Genomic DNA, 22,759 nt, shown 5'->3' with positions numbered 1-22,759 from the left:
TGGCTCTGGTCATACTGTAACTTTTGAAAAAGGGTTGTGGCAAGTGCAAAGTGTGTGTGCGTTTTTGCCATGGCAAAAGCATGCTGTCTGCTGCTCCAGCTCCGACCACAGCTGAGTATCACCTTCATGTGCCAATTAATGTTGTTACAGGGAAATTAAAAGACAGACAGACAGACTATACACACTTTGCACTTTCCACAACCCTTTTTCAAGAGGTATTCATCTTTATTGCCCACTTAAGGTAAAGTGCCCCAGATAGTTGAGGTTTAATTTCTCATTTACTGCAATGGCACCTCAACAATGGATCCATATAATGGTGACGATGACACAACATATCCATCATCCTTGTCAAGAGCGAGCCCCTGTCTTGGCAATAACGACTGAGATCACAAAAAGATGGATGAGGAAGGGGAGTTTGACCCTAGAGAAAACCTCATGTGAATCTCTCCTTTTCATTTAACCTGAGAATAAAGGGACAAATTATCAGCTGTCAACTGTTTACCAAGATAGTGATTAGTGACATTTGGAGGGGGTATCATTGTATTAAAAACAGACCTATTTGACCCCTGTGTTGCCATGGCAACAGCAAATCCATCACAATTCAGGTGCCCAGTGTGATAGACATCAGTTGATATGGAGGTTGGCAGGACAAAGATGCAGAGAAATTGTCACAAAACATCCTATTTGAAATTCCCCCTTTCATCCTATGTCCTTTTCCTGATGTCCCATGCAGCGTAATTGACACAACCAACATTTATTGCATACATGGTTATTAAAAAATGCATTCACGCACAAAACCTCCCAAAACCTCCCGTACATATTTCCCCGAAATGAACATTGAATATGCCATTTGAGCTTCCTCCCTCCATCCCCTGGGCTGGGGCGTCCTGTGCATGTGAATGAAGGAGAGCTCCTGCTAAGACCATCCAAGCAAAACCTTAACCAACCCTCACAAAAGATATGTGTGTGTGTGGGTTTGTGCGTGTGGAGAGCAGAACAGACGCATTGAGAGATCTGACTATGAATGACACACTATGCTCCACGCAGTCTTAGCAGTACCTCAGAGGACATGAGCAGAGGATCCCACGGGCTTCTCCCCTACAAGAGGGGCACCTTGCTCACCCAGGGGATCCTAGCACTGTGGGGAGTGTACGTCCTGCTTATATTAGGAGATCGTGATGAGGTACCTGGAGGGAACCCGATCATCTCTGGGCATAAGGGGTGACAACATAAGACATGAGGGCATACCATTAAAGGGCATACCATTAAAGCTAGAATCCACAGTTTTGTTCAAAAGGAATGGGACTGGAAAAATGTAACCACTCTCAAATTCATAGACAGAGCTAAGGACTGATCATCCATGATATCAAAATTATAGTTTTAACCATGTTTTGAGGCTATACAGTGATTATTTAAACGTACATTGTTTACAAACATTGGAGTAAAACAAACTTCTATTTTGGGTTCTAATGGGGTACGATGGTTTATCTATAAGCTCATGAGGCATGTATAAGTTATTTTCTTCAAGAATCAATGGGTATATATCACACATTTATAAGTCCAAATATGGGTTTAGCAACTAAGGATTCTAGCTTCAAGGACACTTACTGTACTGTACAGTAGATGTACCACTGGCAGCTGTTATTGAACTGGACTGACCCATGAAGCCCCATGTAGGCTCCTGTCAGGATAGTAAACAACAAACAGAGCAGATTGACCGTTGAGTGGTCTGACATGTCCCATATCTGTCTCCTAATGAGAGCTGGCTGTCATTCACTGGCTGTCATTCATTGGCTGTTATTCACTGGCTATTTTTCAGGGCAGGAGAACTTGCATACACTGTTTACTCCCGACAGGTGACATTTTGACTGTGTACTATTGTCAAAACTGACTTCAAATACTCTATGGCATTCATTAAAAATGACTTTAGACAGCAGCTGATACAATGGGGCACTATGTGTAGGATAGGTGGAGACACTTTGAGTGTCAGCTGTGAATGCTGAGTATGCATAACTTGTAGTCCGGCGCTCTCGTATTATACAGTCTAACACTGATGTTATTTTGACCTTGATTTCTAATTTCCTGTCCATCAGGGATTAGAAAATATTTAATTAATCAAAATGAAAGGCAGAGGATAAAAAAGTGGAGCTACTGATATTGCCATATCAGACAGCCCTGAGCAAGAAGGAAGTGCTCTGTCTGAGCTGCCAAGAAGCAGTGTTTTGGGGAGGGGGGGTGGGGGATAAGAGACCGCTTTGTGTAAATGTCACGCAGGTCTGGCGGAAGAACCAAAACAACAACCATCTGTGTTTTGTAGTGGCCTATCTCCCCTGCCTGAGCAAACCAGTAGCCAGTTGACATCACAGAACTCCCTCATATCTACACACAGGCAGCATGATGAAAGGTGCATTGTCAATGCATGTGAGAACCCCCAACATATGTTTTCTTTCTTAGGCTTGCCCTTGTGTGATTGTTTTTCCAATGGACTACATTTTTCTTCACTATAGAGGGTAGATTACGTAACCTAGGCCTACATACTGACCGCTGATACATTATGAGGTTTGAGTTATTTTTGGTACACTAAATGATTATGGTGCATAGACGTCTGAATCGACTTTCCACTTCTTTAGGGAAAATATCTCCTGTTACTGTCATTTTTTTGTGATATCCTGGTGCAACGTAATCACAGAACTTATTCCCATATAGTTACACATGAACAATGCCTATGCAATGTAGTGTTGCCGAATATATGTATTTGGCTAGACTAGTATCTGCATCTTCCCAGTCTCTTTTGACTAAAAGATCACAGTCCACAGGAAGAGTAGGCTAAATCCAGGCAAGGGAATGTTTTAATTCATGATCCTATTATTTCCTTCAGGCTCTACAGAAAAATACCTTTGAACCACACGCTACAATTAAGCAATTAGGCACAAAGGGAGGTGGTTAATATACTGTACCACAGCTAATGGCTGTTCTTAAGCATGACACAACGCGGAGTGGAGTGCCTGGATACAGCCCTTAGCCGTATATTGGCCATATATCACAAACCCCTGAGGTTCCTTATTGCTATTATACACTGGTTATCAACGTAATTAGAAGAGTAAAAATACATGTATTGTCATACCCATGGTATACTTGTGGTCTGATATACCACGGCTTTCAGCCAATCAGCATTCAGGGCTCAAACCACCCAGTTTATAATGAGCTTGATAACACAATTAAGGATTTCACATTATATCATGGGCAGAACCATGGGACATACTGTAACTGTTCAGTCCTATTACCATGATAAACAAAAACATATTACACAGAATGAGGAAATATGAAGCCATCAAAGAGTGCATAAACCATACACTCTCTCTAAAGGATATACCTTTACAGTGCTCATAAATCTATAGCACTAAAGGCTATCGGCTGATGTTTTGACTGTGCCATTGTGCTTCGTTTTAAAAGCCATGCACAACTCTTTTTACAATGCTTGAGGGGTTTTGAGCCTTATAAATGGTTGTTTTTACAGTCAAGCGTGGAGGATTGTCTCTCTATGAATAGAGAAAGTAGAATGACAAATCAGTCTGTAATCAGACTCTCGGCTAATTAACAGCCATTGTACTGCCATTGTACAGACACATATAATACCGTGTTATTAACTGGGGAAACAAAGCTAGAGAAGCACTTCATTCTTCATTCATAGCCTAAACCTTTTTCATTGTACACACACATTACAGAGATATCATTACAGACACGTTGCAAATAATTAGACAATGTAAAAACATTTGAAGCAAAGCACTTAGTAATAACAAATGCAGAATGGAAAACTATTCACAAGACTTATATACAGTAGGAATACAACAGTAAATAAAAGAACCAGGCAAAAGGCTGTAGCAATGTGTATTATTAAGTCGAGGTTGGTTTCGGTGACCTAGGTGATACAGGCGGGCTGTATTGATTGGCTGCGGAGGTTGTTGGGCCTGTGGGAAATTGAGCCTTTTTTTTGCTGTTTGTTGATGAAGTGCTGACTTCCCAGATCCAGCTGTTTACTGCAATACTGTGCTCCAGACTGTGTTACTGGGGGAGGTGTGAGTAGTGGTCCTGGGTTTCTGCTGTTGGGAGAGCATACTGTATTATACACACATTTGCTGACACCAGGATTTTTTATTTCACTTTTATTACAAAGAAAAACAACTGAGCTTTGGCCAGTTGTGCGACTTCAGTGGATTTGGGTCATTGTATACTTCTGTTGCAAGTCCATTTACACGCAATCAACCTTAATGAATTAAAATGGTTTATTATGATTATTTTCATCATATTTTCATTTTATTTTCATGCTTCAAATATTCAAGGGACTTGATGTGTGTAAATCTCAATAAAACATGTCAATACACTTTCAGTGTGTCACGCTTTACCATCGACTAATTACAAAGGGGTTGAGGTCATTTTATGGAGGGTTTCTTCTTGATTGCTCTCTGAAATGACACACATCAGTACACTAGAACCCTTTGCAAATAATGTGTAATCTTGGCTAATCGTTCCATTGAATTAAACTTCACAGGTAATACATCTGTGACGCACAGTAAGGACACATTGTGCAATGTTTGGGAGTGTGAATAAATACCTACCAAAACAGTGGTTTCCAGTAATTGGCCTCATTACAAAAATAATGTCTGACAACTTTACTGACTGGGGACAAAAACATTGAGAACATCCAGGTCCAGTGGATAGCAGAGCAGGTGTTACATCTGGACATGTCTAAAGGGCTGGGAACAAGTCGCTGATCCCTTTCCCTGGTCTCTTTCCTGTCTATGGCAGTGGAGGGAAAGGAGAGGAGGGGGGCTGGGGATCGATTTGTTCTTTGACATGTTTTTCCTGGTGTCTCCGATCCCTCTCTATTGCTTCGTCTGTGTTCCAGGTGGTGGGACAGAGCACTGCACACAGAGACCCTCATAGTCCAGGAAATGTGTCTTCAGTCCAAAGCATGTTTTTATAGTCTATGCTACATCTGGTGGGATATTTACCCATGAACCCATTCTCTTGTCTGTCCACATCTATCATGACACATTACACAAAGACCCATACTCCAGTAGCAAAACAGATTTGTGAAATAATAGTGAAAACAACACAGTCAGATACAGCACTCAATACAGCACTCTCCAAAGAGAAACACAACTGACTGTGCCAATGACCAGGCAAGTGCTATCTTTAGAGGTGATTTGCCATTTGCAGAACATAAGGGCAGGAACTGCAGCTGTGAATGTGCTACTGACACATAACATTGACCTGGCTGGCTTGAATAGTAGGCTGATATTTCATGCAAACATTAACAAGCCCATGCAAAACTACACTGTGTGTAATGAGTCATATTATCATTTGAGGCTTTGTAAAAGTTAATCAGCCTATCTAAGACAATACAAACTCCACATACAGTAGCAGGTGCCAACCATTTTTCAGATAGTCTAGTCTAGAGGACCTGGATCACCTACTGTGGCCTAATATATCTGCAACACGCAGTGCTTTCTGCACCAAGCCATCTGGATTGGGGAGTTTGCAATGTGTAACACATGACATGTCTCTGCAGTCCATAGGCCAACCCACTGGGCACAGATGTCAATTCAATGTATATTCCACTTTGGGTCAATTTCATTTCATTGAAATGATGTGGAAACAACACTGATTCAACCAGTGTGTGGCCAGTGGGAAGTGCTCTCCAGCGATTGAACAAAGGTGATTATTCTATTGTACTTCCTCCATTCACCTCTGACGGTAATATATCCAGGAGGATCAGCTACAGTGTCTGACCTTCTAGTTTGTAGAAAAAATAATAATAAAGAGGCTAAATTTGACCCTCCCAACCTGTGGGTGTTTAACCAGCGATGTTAGCTGGCAAATCAGGGGCCCCAGGTGGCTGACTATTCCAGCTTCCCCTTGTGTCTCGGGATGTCTCTGTGTCCTTGAGCAGCCCATGCTTGAGCCCAGATAGAGGTTACTGAAAGTTTGGCTTTCCTTGAGCCTTGAGGTATGTACACAGCACCACTCAATCAGCCGACATTAGCATACCTAAGGGGTTAACGTTGTCAGCCTTGTCCATCTGTTGCTAAGGAAGGGTTGCCTGTTGTGCGGGAAACAGGGAGAGCGGTTTCCTGTTATGTAGAGCGGTTTTTAAAGGGTTGCTTTTCTCCGATCATGCAACAGATGCCCAGCCAGAAAGCCAGGCCAATAGCAAAAGCTTTTGGTGTCCTACAGAAACTGTTTTTAGAAACTGTTTTGGGGAACTTTAGAGTTCCTAGTAGTCTGGAAATGTTTGAGGGACAAATACTGTATGTTCTGGAATATTATAGTAGGTCTTACAACACAAGTTTATCATGACTCATACATATTGGAAAACGATTTTGCAGACAGAGTTCTCAGACCTATCTCACATTCAATTTGTATTAATTATATATCAATTTCAATAAAAGATATCAATATTGAAAAGGAACGTTTGTTTTCTTATTTAATAATACGTTAATAATTAGAGACACTATGAAACCACAGATTCCAAAAATATCCACTTCATGTGACTGTGATCAATGCCTCATATAGCCTTGTATACTCACACATCTAATACATCCAACTCTGTCTCAAATACATACATCAAAGGTTAATGCATTCATTTATGGTGTACATACCGTATATAGCTATTGAAATTTGAAATGTCAACTTTTTAATGATCTGAATGTAGATTAAGTGGGTTTGGTCAGTGGTCCTTGTCCGCGCGATAGACCTTCCTCCTCATCAGGAACAGCGAGAGAGCACCTCCCTTCACGAGCGCACCAGTCGCCCATCGGATGCAAGCTATGTGGACAAACAGCTGCTACCTTGACGGAGAAATCCTCGACAAGTAGCGAACACTTGGATAAACAGCGAGAGAAGGTTGTGAACTTTTGAATTTAGACGAGTTGAATACTTTCAACATGAATTAGGGATAAGTTTCTAGAACCTGTGGATACATGTGGCGATTGTTTCCTGCTTGTGAAAAATATATGGATATATGTTGCTATGGTGGATGATGTTCCAAAATGAACACAGGTACTGTATGTAATAATATTCATGTAGCGATGCGCATTCAATAAAATTGAGCTGCTATAGACTACTCATCCACCCAGTGTATTTACATAAAGGATGCTCCAAGTGTGTGTGCGTGACATAGAGAATTTCTCTATTTTGTGTTCACAACAAATTCACCTTTTCCTACACCACTTGAAATAGCATTGGGTAAATTAAATGTAATTTTTAAAAAATCATTGCAGCATCATAGACCAAACAGGTACACAGTTTAGATTCGTTTTTATTTATTTGTATTACTTTTTCTTTGAGAGATCGCCTAATATGGGGTCAAATCACTCTGGGTGAGAGAACAGCTATTGCGGAATGAAATTCAATGAGTAGTGATGGGTAGTGAAGGCACTCACCGGTGTCATCACGGATGTCCTGCAGCAGCCTATAGAGTGATTCATGTGGCATGTTATACTGTATGACCGATGATGTGATTATTTATTCAACTTTTGAGGTGAACCCAAAGATCTACTGAATTTCTACTGCACTGTGATGATTGGCCTATTTACTGTGTAGTTTATAGAATTATTGTTATTATTTGATGGGTGACATTTCATGATTCCCTCACAGTCTGAGATCATATCATGTGAGCTTGGCACAGTCAGGGTTCCAGTGTCTATTTTTCATTTGTTTTTTAAACATTTGTTTTAATTGAATTCTTGTTGCATAATTCATATCCTGTTGTTTGCAGAGGGACTTAGTGGGATGTTTGTTTTTTCTCCGTTTTATTGTTCTTTGACACACTGAAAGGACCTTTTCAGCAAAAGTGTGTGTGTGTCAGGGGAAAAATGACAAGAAGGAAGTCCATTTGTGTGAGAATTTGTACTCCTAGAAGGGTTCATGAAGGAGTAAGGGTGCGCTGTTAATGTCCTTTCCTCATGGACTTCCTGCGTGGAGTCCTCAAGGGTAGTCTGCTGGAATAGTTTATTAGTGGTGTTGGAAAACAACAATGAGAGAGAGCGAGAGACAGACAGACAGACAGACAGAGGCAGAGAGATGGACAAGGAGTGAGAGAGCATAGTGCCCGCAGGGTTTAATAAGTTGTGTGTCATGGCAGGTACTAAATTACAGGAAGAGGGTTAAGTTGTGTGTCGCGACAGGTACTAAATTACAGGAAGAGGGGTAAGTTGTGTGTCGCGACAGGTACTAAATTACAGGAAGAGGGGTAAGTTGTGTGTCGCGACAGGTACTAAATTACAGGAAGAGGGGTAAGTTGTGTGTCGCGACAGGTACTAAATTACAGGAAGAGGGGTAAGTTGTGTGTCGCGACAGGTACTAAATTACAGGAAGAGGGGTAAGTTGTGTGTCACGACAGGTACTAAATTTCAGGAAGAGGGGTAAGTTGTGTGTCACGACAGGTACTAAATTACAGGAAGAGGGGTAAGTTGTGTGTCACGACAGTTACTAAATTACAGGAAGAGGGGTAAGTTGTGTGTCGCGACAGGTACTAAATTACAGGAAGAGGGGTAAGTTGTTTATCGCGACAGGTACTAAATTACAGGAAGAGGGGTAAGTTGTGTGTCACACGACAGGTACTAAATTACAGGAAGAGGGGTAAGTTGTGTGTCACGACAGGTACTAAATTACAGGAAGAGGGGTAAGTTGTGTTACAGGAAGAGGGGTAAGTTGTGTGTCACGACAGGTACTAAATTACAGGAAGAGGGGTAAGTTGTGTGTCACGACAGGTACTAAATTACAGGAAGAGGGGTAAGTTGTGTTACAGGAAGAGGGGTAAGTTGTGTGTCACGACAGGTACTAAATTACAGGAAGAGGGTTAAGTTGTGTGTCGCGACAGGTACTAAATTACAGGAAGAGGGGTAAGTTGTGTGTCACGACAGGTACTAAATTACAGGAAGAGGGGTAAGTTGTGTGTCGCGACAGGTACTAAATTACAGGAAGAGGGGTAAGTTGTGTGTCACGACAGGTACTACATTTCAGGAAGAGGGGTAAGTTGTGTGTCACGACAGGTACTAAATTACAGGAAGAGGGGTAAGTTGTGTGTCACGACAGGTACTAAATTACAGGAAGAGGGGTAAGTTGTGTGTCACGACAGGTACTACACTACAGGAAGGGGGTAAGTTGTGTGTCGCGACAGGTACTAAATTACAGGAAGAGGGGTAAGTTGTGTGTCGCGACAGGTACTAAATTACAGGAAGAGGGGTGAGTTGTGTGTCATGACAGGTACTAAATTACAGGAAGAGGGGTAAGTTGTGTGTCACGACAGGTACTAAATTACAGGAAGAGGGGTAAGTTGTGTTACAGGAAGAGGGGTAAGTTGTGTGTCACGACAGGTACTAAATTACAGGAAGAGGGGTAAGTTGTGTGTCACGACAGGTACTAAATTACAGGAAGAGGGGTAAGTTGTGTTACAGGAAGAGGGGTAAGTTGTGTGTCACGACAGGTACTAAATTACAGGAAGAGGGTTAAGTTGTGTGTCGCGACAGGTACTAAATTACAGGAAGAGGGGTAAGTTGTGTGTCACGACAGGTACTAAATTACAGGAAGAGGGGTAAGTTGTGTGTCACGACAGGTACTAAATTTCAGGAAGAGGGGTAAGTTGTGTGTCACGACAGGTACTAAATTACAGGAAGGGGGTAAGTTGTGTGTCACGACAGGTACTAAATTACAGGAAGAGGGGTAAGTTGTGTGTCACGACAGGTACTACACTACAGGAAGGGGGTAAGTTGTGTGTCGCGACAGGTACTAAATTACAGGAAGAGGGGTAAGTTGTGTGTCGCGACAGGTACTAAATTACAGGAAGAGGGGTGAGTTGTGTGTCATGACAGGTACTAAATTACAGGAAGAGGGGTAAGTTGTGTGTCACGACAGGTACTAAATTACAGGAAGAGGGGTAAGTTGTGTGTCGCGACAGGTACTAAATTACAGGAAGAGGGGTAAGTTGTGTGTCATGAAAAGACTTAACAACCAGTCAGCTATCTTTGACAGGTTCTCCATCCTTGAATTGTACTAGTTATTGAAAGCAAATAGCTAGAAAACACTTGACTTGACTGTAAGCTACATGCATGCAGTGCCTGAGTCTCCAAACATGGGACTTTGATATAGGTGAAATACAATAAAACGGGGTTGTGTCTGTCTGTGCATGTCGTTTTTTGATCAATTAATTCATTGATGAACATTAAATGATGATCCTGCCATTTAAGTGCAGAACAATACGTCTCTATATTCCAGTCAGGAAGATATTATTGTTCCTACAGTGTGTTCCCTATGGCTTTGTTGTTTTCCCAGTAAATAGCCATCTGCATATCACAGAGTTTGAGACAAATCTTCAGTTTTTCTCTTTACAAATAAAAACAAAGGCTAAGGGATTGCTTTTTATATATCCATACAACCAAAATTCAACCAAATGTTTAAAAGGGTATGGAAATATGATTCTAGGTAGGTATTGCACCTTCATCTACTACTTCAATTACTATTGAGGTTGAACATTGCAATTGGACTGAAATTAATCATACTTTTCTCTCCTTTTCTTTCCAGATTTACAGAAGCGACTCCAAGTTCCCCAACCAAAGATCCGCAGTCACCTAACGATCAAGGTACAGTCCAAACTGATGTCAAAGCCTTGTCCCTCTACCCGGGGTCCCAAACCTCCCATCGCCCCAAAGCCCAGACCCTCCTTATCTGAGACAGATCAAGAGGAGGAGCAGTGCCCCCCTCACGGTCTGAGCAATGGAGACCTGACCTCCTCAGAGGAGGAACCTGAGGACCCCCAGGAGGTGGCAGAGGACCACGTAACTCACCCCACAGAACACAACCAGGAGGAAGCAGAACCAGAAGAAAACCTCAATGACATCAGAGATGATGAAGGGGGGAGTGAACAGGAGGAGAAGGGAGATGAGGTAGAGAGGGAGGGAGAGGCGTTGACCGATGCAGCCCCATTGGATAACACTAGTGCTACTGACACTCACATTGCAGTAGAGGAGGAAAACTCTAAAGAAACAGATGACTTGAACCTTGAGAGTGACAGTAATGACACATCTGTGGACCCTGAAGATGTTTTGATGCCGTGTCTCTCAGAGTGTGAGAGAGGGAATGAAGAAGCAGAGTGTGTCAAAGAGCGGAGGGAGGAAGAAAATATTTTATCTGAAGAGACTGAAACAGCCGGGGAGCCTACTGGATGTCCAGAAGAAGATGCAGAAGAACCAGACACAGAGGATTATGATCATGGGAACTTCCCTAGTCAACCTGCCGCAGACACTAACATTGGGCTTGAAGATGAGGACAGATCCCCTGGTGGATATTTGCAGTGCAAGGTACCCACTGATGAGGCTGAGGAAGAAGCAGAGGTTCTCTCACTGGGAGCACACTGCTGTACACACACACCCGTCTGTGAAGACTATCCCTATGACGTGATTGGCCCTTCAGATGAGCCTGTTTACACATGTGACACTGGTGAGCACGGTGACACAGGTGTGTGGCAGCCCGAGCGTGCCACCAAGGACCCCTCTGGGCGTTTCCGTTTCTCTGGCAGCACTGAGGATATGTTTGGGCCTTACTCTGTCATTGAGGCGGTGCCTGCTGACAGGATTCGCACCGCTGAGCCTGATGTGAATCATGACGATATATGCTGTGGTGACAAACCACACACTCCAAAGGAGATGTACACAGCAGGCACCTTTAACCAAGAGCCTTATTATGTGTCATCGGACGATGTGGCAGAGCTAGAGGATAAACAGAAACTCCCAAAAGAGTGTGAGGTCCAGGACAGTCCTGAGCAATCCAGCCAAGAGAGAGAAACAGCTAAGGAGGATATGGATGAATACGCAGACATCAATGACTCCCTCTGCCCAGAGGCCCATGACTTTCAACATCTGGAGGGTGCATCATCAGAGGACTATGTGGAGATTGGGGACGATGATGAGACGGATGACACGGAGAGGAAGCAGATCAGAGGGAGGAGTGTGAGAGAGAGAACAGCCAAGCGTGAGCAGGCTTTCTCCAGCCAGCGGAACAGCTGCCAGCCCCGTCTCAGGCTGTGTAACATCACAGTGCCAGCAGACCTGGACCGGACACGGACCCCAGAGCTCACCAACAGGGTGGTGTTCGCCCACACCACAGAGGCCTTCGAGGAGGACATTGAGGAGCTGGACGGCCACATCGTGCCTTATTACGAGGACTCCAACTCAGATAGTGAAGAGCACATCTATGAGGAGGCTGGCTTTGACTCTGAGGGGGAGAACTTTATCTCTAAGAGCATTGTGACGCGGTCACGCTCCTACTCTGGGAAAGTTCCGGGTTATGTCCCTGAGACGGTTCCTGAGGAGACATCAGAGTACCAGAGTACTCATGACTACTGTACTGTGGCCTTAAACCAAAATGGAGAACCTCTGGTACGTCCTGAGCAGCCTGAGATCAACAGACTCATCCCCTCTCTGAAGCCACGCCGCTTCCTACTATACCCACGCTCATACTCCGTAGAGGGTCAAGAACTGTCATCAGGCGCTCACACAGAGGCTGACCAATCGCTGAAAGAGGAAGACAGGATGAAAAGGACAGATGACACCCTCTATCTGCCACGTGTTGTCACTTCTTCAGGAAGCATTTCTCAACAGAGCCACCAGTCATCCAGCGGCATTTCCACGCCAACTTCTCTGGTGGACATTCCACCTCCCTTTGAATTGGCTTACATCACCAAAAGACCCATCACTAAAAGCTCCCCATCCCTCCTGATCAGCGTCTCTCCTGAGTCCACAGACAACAAGCCCAAGAAGCAGAAGTCCTCATTCAAGCGCTTCCTGGCCCTGAAGTTCAAGAGGAAAATGGACACTAAAGGCTTTGGTGATGGTAGCAGCCGCTCCTCGCGCTCCTCCTCTGAGTCCAGCCACCACGGGCCAACAAGAATCCTGGACCTAGAGCGCAGGAGCACTGGCTCCCCTCAGCCCCAGTCCCAGTCTCGCATGGTGAAGCCCCAGCAGCGTCCTCCAGACCTGCCCTCAACCTTCCTGCCCTACAAAGATCACAGGAAAGGAGACCCTAAAGCCTACGGAAGCAGGGGCGTGTCCAGGGTAGAGTCCTTCGAGGAGCGCTCCCGTCGCCCCCTCATGCCCCTCCCCCCGACCAAACCCCGCTCTATCTCCTTCCCCAATGCAGACACATCAGACTATGAGAACATCCCAGCTATGAGCTCTGACTATGAGAACATCCAGATCCTCTCTGGAGGGAGACCCACCAGATCCATGACTGTCACAGAGTTCTTTGAGGACCCCAACCGCATGGTGGTCCCCTCTAATGACAACGATGGCTATGTGGATATGAACAGCTTCCCTGGGATCGACAGCAAACCCCAGTCACCTGAGCAGGAGCCTGAAAGGTACAGTAATTTATTATACTCTCAGATGTTGGGCCTCTTCAGTGATTGTCTGAACTGAATTACCAGCACATGAAAAAAAATGCCTCTCAATTTCATACAGTCTGCAGAGAGGGCTCTTCCCTATAGTACTCTGCACACACTGTTTTCTAGTGAACTGGTTTGGCCAGGCTCCTTCAGTTCAACATTGCAATCTCCAGACCAGCTGAGAGATAACTGTAGCTAAAATGAACAGCGGGCTCCTGGCTGACCACACTTCTCTTTTTTGGAGAGTGTTGTGTTCTGTGAGAGATGAGCAGCCTGCTGTGCGGAGGCTCATTGGGTTTGGGAAGATGGACAATGCTTGTGGGAGAGCTTATCCCACTTTGTCATTTTCTGGATTTCAAGGTCACACCTGGTGTTGGTTTCATATGTCTTTTGAGGGGATGGAATAGCTCACAGACACTGAACACTGTAGACAGAGCTTTATGAGAGAGAGAGAAAGAGAGAGAGAGAGAGAGGTAGGAGTAGATTGGTATAATTGCTCTCCTGTCCTTGACACCTGTGGTTAAGTTTAGGATCGCTTTTATTAAAGGCAGTTTCCCCAATTGCCTCTCTTTCATTGAGCCCAGGAGGGGTGGTGAGATTTACAACAGGGCTGAATAGAGATAGGAGGAGGACTCACTGGGACCTACTAGAACCAAATCTCTCTGTTCTCAGCCACTACTCTCTACAGCCACCTCAGGTCACCCTCCAGTCACATTTAGACACCTGTTTGATGGTGGCTGTGTTTTCATAGGGGCAGAACATTTCTACAGGCCTCTTAACAGATGTTGTATTACTTTTCACAGCAATTCCTGGGAATGTATGGTTGAGGTATGCAAAGCTGCTTATTTCACACTTATTGTGATCATTTTAATTCATTATTTATATTTTGAAAGATTTGCCTAGATGGAGTGTTCTATTAACATGCAATTACAGTATATTTTGATTCATAGAATAATTCAGCAATAAGGCACGAGGGGGTGTGGTATATACCCAATATACCACGGCTAAGGGCTGTTCTTAGGCACGACGCATCGCGGAGTACCACAAACCCCCGAGGTGATTTATTGCTATTATAAACTGGTTGCCAACTTAATTAGAGCAGTAAAAATTAAAGCTTTGTCATACCCGTGGTATACGGTCTGATATACCATGACTGTCAGCCAATTAAGGCTACAGGATATTTTTCAGCTGTTGACGTTATCGATTGGGCCCATTGTGTGGTGGTCTGAAATCTCAGGCCCTGCTCACTGATCTAAAGGGGACTATCTGTCCTGTCGCCTCGCCTCAGCTGCATTCTCCCTGGAGATACCTCTGTTGCCGTGGATGCTGTGTCTGTTTTGTTTCATTTTGCTGTGTGTGTGTGTGTTTGTGTGTGTCTGCATTCGAATGTTAGGGTGTGTGTTTGTATTTGCCTGCCAAGCTTATGCTGAAGGGTTGACATTGCCACTGTCCGGTGGACCGATGATGGCAGGGTGATTTATTGAGCATGTATTCAGAAGTTAACACTCTTCTCTCACCACTCAATAGAGAGGAGCGAGACTATTGAGGGCAAAGGGACAGTGGGCTTAAGTAAGACAATGGGATAATGCCCACATAAGAAGGCAAATAGTTACCACAAAGTTAGAATGTTGCAACACTATCTTTTTTTTACACCAGATTTGATTAATATACAACACAGTTCTCACACTGTTTAGCATAGAAAGGCAACGAAAAACACATTTTGTTTGTAAGTGTAAAGTAAGGCAGGGTAAAGGAATGCAAAGTAAGAATTTATGCAGACATTAATGAATGTGTGTGCCTGTTTAAACTAGGGTCCTGCTGGATCAGAGCTGGAGCTCACCGGGACAGACTGAGACTGTCTTGCCCTTGCCAACATAGCTGTATAGGGACAAACAGAAGAGTGAGCTCTGTGAGAAAGCATCATGTCAGAAAGGAAGGCGTCTTGACTGTGTTTGTGTTCTTTTCAGAGGGCAGTCAATGTGCTTATGCAGTACCAGTAGGATCAACAGCACCAATGAACTAATGTCATCCCACTGGAATAACCCCACAACAGACCAAACCACAGTAGTCAAGATAATATATATACAGTGTACATACTGTATATATTGTGCAGGTCTTGTTATAGATGTATATATTTGTTCCATCTGCAACATATGCAAATATATTATTAGAGAGAGTGAGAGAGACCTGCCAATTATGCACACACACACTCACCGGACAGTTTATTAGGTACAGCACTCCGTTCACGAACATGGATCGCTCCTACAGTGAGTCACGTGGCCGTGGCTTGCTATATAACGCAGGCAGACAGGCATCATGACATACTGTTTGATTGAACACTGGAATGGGCAAAACGAGTGACCTAAGCGACTGTGAGCGTGGTATGATCGTCGGTGCCAGGTGCGCCAGATCCAGTATCTCAGAAACGGCCACCCTCCTGGGCTTTTCACACACGATAGTGTCTAGGGTTTACTGTGAATGGTGCGATAAACAAAAAACATCCAGTTAGCAGCAGTCCTGTGGGCAAAAACAGCTCGTTGATGAGAGTGGTCAAAGGAGAACAGCAAGAATTGTGCAAGCTAACAGACGGCCACAAACAGATAAATAACGGCGCAGCACAACAGTGGTGTGCAGAACAGTATCTCGGAATGCACAACTCGTCGATTCTCGTCACAGATGGGCTATTTCAACAGACGACCACACCAGGTTCCACTCCTGTCAGCTAAAAGCAAGAAGAAGCAGCTCCAGTGAGCACACGATCGCCAACACTGGACAATTGAGGACTGCAAAAACATTGCCTGGTTTGATGAATCCTGGTTCCTGTTGCGTCAGGATTTGGCATCAACAGAATGAGTCTATGGACCCCTGCCTGGTACAAGCAGGTGGCGGTTTTGTAGTGGTGTGAGGAATGTTTTCTTGGCACAAGTTAGGTCCCTTGATACCAATTGAGCAATAAACGTGTCCGACACTTTGTATAATTCATGCCCCAAAGAATTCAGGCTGTTCTGTAGTTCTAGATGGGTGTACCTAATAAACTGGACAGTTTACAGTGTACATACTGTATATATTGTGCAGGTCTTGTTATAGATTTATATATTAGCTCCATCTGAAAAATATGCAAATATAGTCTTAGAGAGAGTGAGAGAAACCTGCCCATTATTCTTATTTATGGTAAAAAGGTTTACTCGACCTTGAGATACAGCAGCATGATGGGTAAACCCCTAGTGCAGCCTGTACAAATAGTTCCTCTTTGCCTCTGTGCTGTGTTCTGTTAGTTCTACTCAGAGAGCCGTCCTGAGGGCATTGTTGAGGACGGTGGCTGTCCGCTGTGGCGAGGTGGCCGGGTGGACTACAGGCCTGTTGGGCGGCAGGGCTACGGGACTTTGGGGCTGCAGGGAAGGGTGTGGGTACTGCAGGCCTGGAGCCAGGCCCTCTGAGGTCATTGCCAGGTCATCCCCAGGGAGGAAGTGTCCTGCCTTAAAGCCTTCCACAACGCTCTGCTGTTTACAGGAAATGCAGGATAAGGGCAGAGGGAAGGAGGGAGGGAGACAAGGGTGAGTGGGTAGGGGAAGACTGAGGAGATCAGGGTCACCAGGGCTGGATTGTGTGTGTGTGTGTGTGTGTGTGTGTGTGTGTGTGTGTGTGTGTGTGTGTGTGTGTGTGTGTGTGTGTGTGTGTGTGTGTGTGTGTGTGTGTGTGTGTGTGTGTGTGTGTGTGTGTGTGTGTGTGTGTGTGTGTGTGTGTGTGTGTGTGTGTGTGTGTGTGTGTGTGTACAACAAGACGAGGTGTTATCAGGAATGTAAGGTCTGACCTAGAATTAGAATGCTCTGATGTCTTCACTGGTAGAAGAGGGGAGGGGTTACTGGTTTGTATTTTCCAGTGATGATGACGTGGATGTCTTATGGTAGGTTTTCTAAAATGGTTCAACATTCAGCACCTTTTGAACCTTTTGGCATTCAGGTCCAAAAAGTAACTTTATGAGCACTTCTACAATGGAAGATGTTGTTCAAATCAAAAGGGGTGCTCTCAAAATCAAATGGATTTACCTCAGGGCAAGGCGGCATTTGCCACACCACTTTTTAATCGTGTGTAGCAGTGCCACACCACTTTTTAATCGTGTGTAGCAGTGCCACACCACTTTTTAATCATGTGTAGCAGTGCCACACCACTTTTTAATCATGTGTAGCAGTGCCACACCACTTTTTAATCATGTGTAGCAGTGCCACACCACTTTTTAATCATGTGTAGCAGTGCCACACCACTTTTTAATCATGTGTAGCAGTGCCACACCACTTTTTAATCGTGTGTAGCAGTGCCACACCACTTTTTAATCGTGTGTAGCAGTGCCACACCACTTTTTAATCGTGTGTAGCAGCGCCACACCACTTTTTAATCATGTGTAGCAGTGCCACACCACTTTTTAAGCAGTGCCACACCACTTTTTAATCGTGTGCCACACCACTTTTTAGCAGCAGTGCCACACCACTTTTTAATCGTGTGTAGCAGAGCCACACCACTTTTTAATCGTGTGTAGCAGCGCCACACCACTTTTTAATCGTGTGTAGCAGTGCCACACCACTTTTTTTAGACCAATTTGCCACATGATTTGACAACTCGTGCACAATTTCTCTGTCCTTCACATGGGACTTCTGGCTGCAGTCTCTTAAGGTGTCTTGACCATTCAGATTCGCGTAAATCGCAGGTTGCGTTGGTCGGGCGCAAAGCTCAAGGCGTTATCTCCACTTTCCTCTGGTATTTATTTAGCAAGCGTGATAACACATCACTTCCGATAGACACAAGCAAAAACTCTTCCATAAATGTAGCAGCCTATACACCTAATCATTAGCCATGTGACATGCTGTATTGCATGGAAACAAGACAATTATTTAGTCTGATTAACTGTAGGCTACTAACAACAGCAACTGCATAGTCTAGCCTTCTATGTACCTCTGGCCGGGGTTAACAGAGCGGTAAAGTTGTGTATTTATAGCCCTTTTATTTGTAAGAAAATGTAAATAGGAGAAAATGTGGTTTATATTAAAACTTGGGCTGACTAGTTTGCTTCTACTTTTTCAATCCAAAATTATTAACTGGAATTAATCAGCAAACGCAATAGCTGACATAGACTGTGACTTAATGTTTTATTCGGCCTACAGTTGCAGGGATGCAAACCTGCATAAAGCATGCTTAGCCCTGTGAGTTGTATTGTCCAATCATGTTTCCGTAACGTCTGAAGAGTGATGGGTGTGGAGTCAGGCGCAGAGAGCAGAAGATACGAGGGAAAAACGCTTTAATGTCCAAAACAACCAGGAACACGTACAAATGGGTGAAGCCAAAACACAGGCGCAAACACAACCCAAGGACCACTGGTAATAACCTGGACTGCGAAAACCCAATACGAAACAATACACCTCTACGTACATAGCAACAAGCCCGCACAAACACAAGCGGGCTAAACAAACTTAAATAACACCAACCCCAAAACCCCAACAAGAAACAGGTGAAAACAATTAGACAAAACCAAACGAAAAGGAAAAGGGATCGGTGGCAGCTAGTAGGCCGGCAACACCGACCGCCACCCGAACAGGAAGGGGAGCCACCTTCAGTGATATTCGTGACAGTTTCTTTCTCTGTCTGTATATAGGAAACCCCCTAGTCCTTTAAAATATAATTCATATGAACAAGTACAAGTTTGCTACAGTTTGACAGAGTTTTCATCCTCCCCAAGGCCAGGAGTTTGTCCAGGAGTTTTTTTTAAAACTATTTGACCTGATTATAAAAACTCTGGTCCCATCATAGCCCATATTAAAATGTTTTACAACACATAATTGAGGTCATACTGTATAAGGTCCAGAGTTTTACCTGGTTAGTTTACCAGATCAGCAAAAACTACGGGCCCCAGAATTGTTTCTGTTGCCACACCACTCTGGGACCTGTGGTGCCACCTCTGATTTACCCTAATGTAAAGAGCAAGTGGGACCCAGTCTTGACCACTTAAACAGGGTGCTCACAGTATGACATGACACAGGCCCCACTCAAAAGACAAATAGCCTCTCAGATGCTCCTCTGTTGTTTGTGTGGATGCTCTATCATGGCAGTCACAGGCATACAACACTGTCAGACATCTAGCAGAGCAACAGCCATAAGTCAAACAGAATGATCAACATAAGCAGAACAAAACAATTTAAAACTGTTCTTGTGTTTTTAAATCCCCATCTGCGTTTACATTTCCCTTGTTGAGTCAACTAATGACCCTATTTACACTTTTCCTGTTTTCTTTAATAGCACAATAGCACCTGACCTGTGAATGCACAGAATATTTCAATGTTTAGCCCAATTGAAATACATATTACAGTTGAAGTCGGAAGTTTACATACACCTGAGCCAAATACATTTAAACTCAGGTTTTCACAATTCCTGACATTTAATCCTAGTAAAAATTCCCTGTCTTGGGTCAGTTAGGATCACCACTTTATGTTAAGAATGTGAAATGTCAGAATAATAGTAGAGATAATTACTTATTTCAGCTTTTATTTCTTTCATCACATTCCCAGTGGGTCAGAAGTTTACGTACACTTAATTAGTATTTGGTAGCATTGCCTTTAAATTGTTTAACTTGGGTCAAACGTTTCAAGTAGACTTCCACAAGCTTCCCACAAGTTGGGTGAATTTTGTCCCATTCCTCCTGACAGAGCTGGTGTAACTGAGTCAGGTTTGTAGGCCTCCTTGCTCGCACACTCTTTTTCAGTTCTACCCACAAATGTTCTGTGGGATTGAGGTCAGGGCTTTGTGATAGCCACTCCAATACCTTGACTTCGTTGTCCTTAAAACTTCTTAGGGCTAGACAAATGTTTTCTAAATATCTGCCTGACTGACACGCCCAAAGTAAACTGCCTGTTGCTCAGGCCCTGAAGCTAGGATATGCATATAATTGGTTCCATTTAACGTTTGTAGAAATGTTAAAATAATGTAGGAGAGATTATAACACAATAGATATGGTAGGAGAAAATCCAAATAAAAACCAACCAGAAATTGTTTTTTTGGAGAGACCAAGCTCTTACAATGGAAAGTATAGGAGCATACTGAATTCTAGCTCCCAGGATGCAATTCCTATGGCTTCCACAGCGTGTCAGCAGTCTATGTTCAAGGTTTCAGGCTTGTAACTTCCAAAACCAATAAGAAATATGAGTTTTAGTACAGGGACACAGTCTTTGGAAATTCGTGTTTGGGCTCGCGATGAAGACAAGACGCACCTGCTAAAATCGGTTTCCTATTGAACATACTTCTATCCATAAGGAATATTTTAGGGTATCTGAGGAATAAATAGAAATGTATTTTGACTTGTTGAAACAAAGTTTAGTAGTAGATTTTCTGATTCCTTTCTTTGCATGTTAAACGAGTGGATTACTCAAATCGATGGTGCCAAATAAACAGATTGGGATTTTTGGGATATAAAGAAGGATTTTATCAAACAAAACGACACTACATGTTATAGCTGGGACCCTTTGGATGACAAATCAGAGGAAGATTTTCAAAAAGTAAGTGTATTTGTGAATTTATGAAACCTATGGAGCAATATTTTGATGTGGGGTGCCGTCCTCAAACAATTGCATGGCATGCTTTCGCTGTAATAGCTACTGTAAATCGGACAGTGCAGTTAGATTAACAAGAATGTAAGCTTTCAACCGATATAAGTATGCTTAGGGTTATTGTCCATTTGAAAGACCGATTTTCAACCAAGCTTTAACTTCCTGACTGATGTATTGAGATGTTGCTTCAATATATCCACATCATTTTCATCCCTCATGATGCCATCTATTTTGTGAAGTGCACCAGTCCCTCCTGCAGCAAAGCACCCCCACAACATGATGCTGCCAACCCTGTGCTTTACGGTTGGGATGGTGTTCTTTGGCTTGCAAGCATCCCCCTTTTTTCCTCCAAATATAATGATGGTTGTTATGGCCAAACAGTTCTATTTTTGTTTCATCAGACCAGAGGATATTTCTCCAAAAAGTACGATCTTTGTCCCCATGTGCAGTTGCAAACCGTAGTCTGGCTTTTTTATGGCGGTTTTTGAGCAGTGGCTTCTTCCTTGCTGTGTGTCCTTTCAGGTTATGTTGATATAGGACTCGTTTTACTGTGGATATAGATACTTTTGTACCTGTTTCCTCCAGCATCTTCACAAGGTCCTTTGCTGTTGTTCTGGGATTGATTTGCGCTTTTCGCACCAAAGTGCATTCATCTCTAGGAGATAGAATAGAATGAGTCTGCTTCCTGAGCGGTATGACAACTGTGTGGTCCCATGGTGTTTATACTTGCGTACTATTGTTTGTACAGATGAATGTGGTACCTTCAGGCATTTGGAAACGGCTCCCAAGGATGAACCAGACTTGTGGAGGTCTAAAATCATTTTTCATTTTTCATTCTTAGGTCTTGGCTGATTTCTTTTGATTTTGCCATGTCAAGCAAAGAGGTACTGAGTTTGAAGGTAGGCCACCAATTGACTCAAATGATGTCACTTAGCCTATCAGAAACTTCTAAAGCCCTGACATAATTTTCTGGAATGTTCCAAGCTGTTTCAAGGCACAGTCAACTTAGTGTATGTAACTTCTGACCCACTAGAATTGTGATACAGTGAAATAAGTGAAATAATCTGTCTGTAAACAATTGTTGGAAAAATGACTTGTGTCATGCACAAAGTAGATGTCCTAACCAACTTGCCAAAACTATAGTTTGTTAACAAGAAATTTGTGGAATGGTTGAAAAACGAGTTTTAATGACTACAACCTAAGTGTATGTAAACCTTCCGACTTCAACTGTATATACCCCATCAAATCCTTGGAAAATGGGGACATGTACACAGGTCTTTTAATAGAAAATCTCTGTATGCTCTTCTGAATTTGTCACAGTAGATTTAACTCCCAGGTATTAAGGAAGACACTGGTTGCAAAGTCAAATATATTGCCAGCATAATTATATTGCTGTGTAATGAGTATTTTAAAGTCTTTAAAGTATTGTTCATATTGCCAGTTTTCCTGATGGCAAAATTATATACAGTGTAATGAGGACATGTATTGCATATAGAACCAGGGAAACATAGTATTTTAAATGTGGAATAGATATCTAATAAGAAACCATTAGGCTTCCTATTAAAGCAGTGGTTGAGCTGGAGTTAACTCTTGAAATTACCCTTAGTAGGCAGTAAAAGGCAAATATTTCAATCTAACTGTTCTGTAATGGTTTATGTATATTGTCATTAATGTAGCTCTATAGTACTTGATTGCTTTATGAGTACAATTATGTCCTGTGTGCCTAGAT

The 22,759-nt window shown here is 43.2% G+C and overlaps 1 protein-coding gene across 3 annotated transcripts in view; it reads left to right on the top strand.

Annotated features, from left to right (window-relative positions):
- The first annotated feature begins 6,783 nt into the window (after window positions 1-6,783).
- LOC112219321 (FYVE, RhoGEF and PH domain-containing protein 5) overlaps window positions 6,784-22,759 on the top strand; it is a 58,561-nt gene continuing 42,585 nt past the window's right edge. For 2 of the 3 annotated variants that reach the window (XM_042295452.1, XM_042295451.1), the window contains exons 1-2: window positions 6,796-7,062; window positions 10,585-13,417. In XM_042295452.1, the coding sequence (XP_042151386.1) occupies window positions 7,053-7,062; window positions 10,585-13,417 (2,843 nt within the window). In that variant the 5' untranslated portion in view covers window positions 6,796-7,052. Of the gene's footprint in view, window positions 7,063-10,584; window positions 13,418-22,759 lie in introns of all 3 variants that reach the window. The other variant, XM_042295453.1, reaches the window with a different exon arrangement.

The sequence above is a fragment of the Oncorhynchus tshawytscha genome, linkage group LG02 (genome assembly GCF_018296145.1).
Source record: "Oncorhynchus tshawytscha isolate Ot180627B linkage group LG02, Otsh_v2.0, whole genome shotgun sequence".
Lineage (NCBI taxonomy): Eukaryota > Metazoa > Chordata > Actinopteri > Salmoniformes > Salmonidae > Oncorhynchus > Oncorhynchus tshawytscha.
The sequence above is the reverse complement of the archived record's forward strand: the minus strand, read 5'-3'. Positions and strand labels throughout refer to the sequence as shown.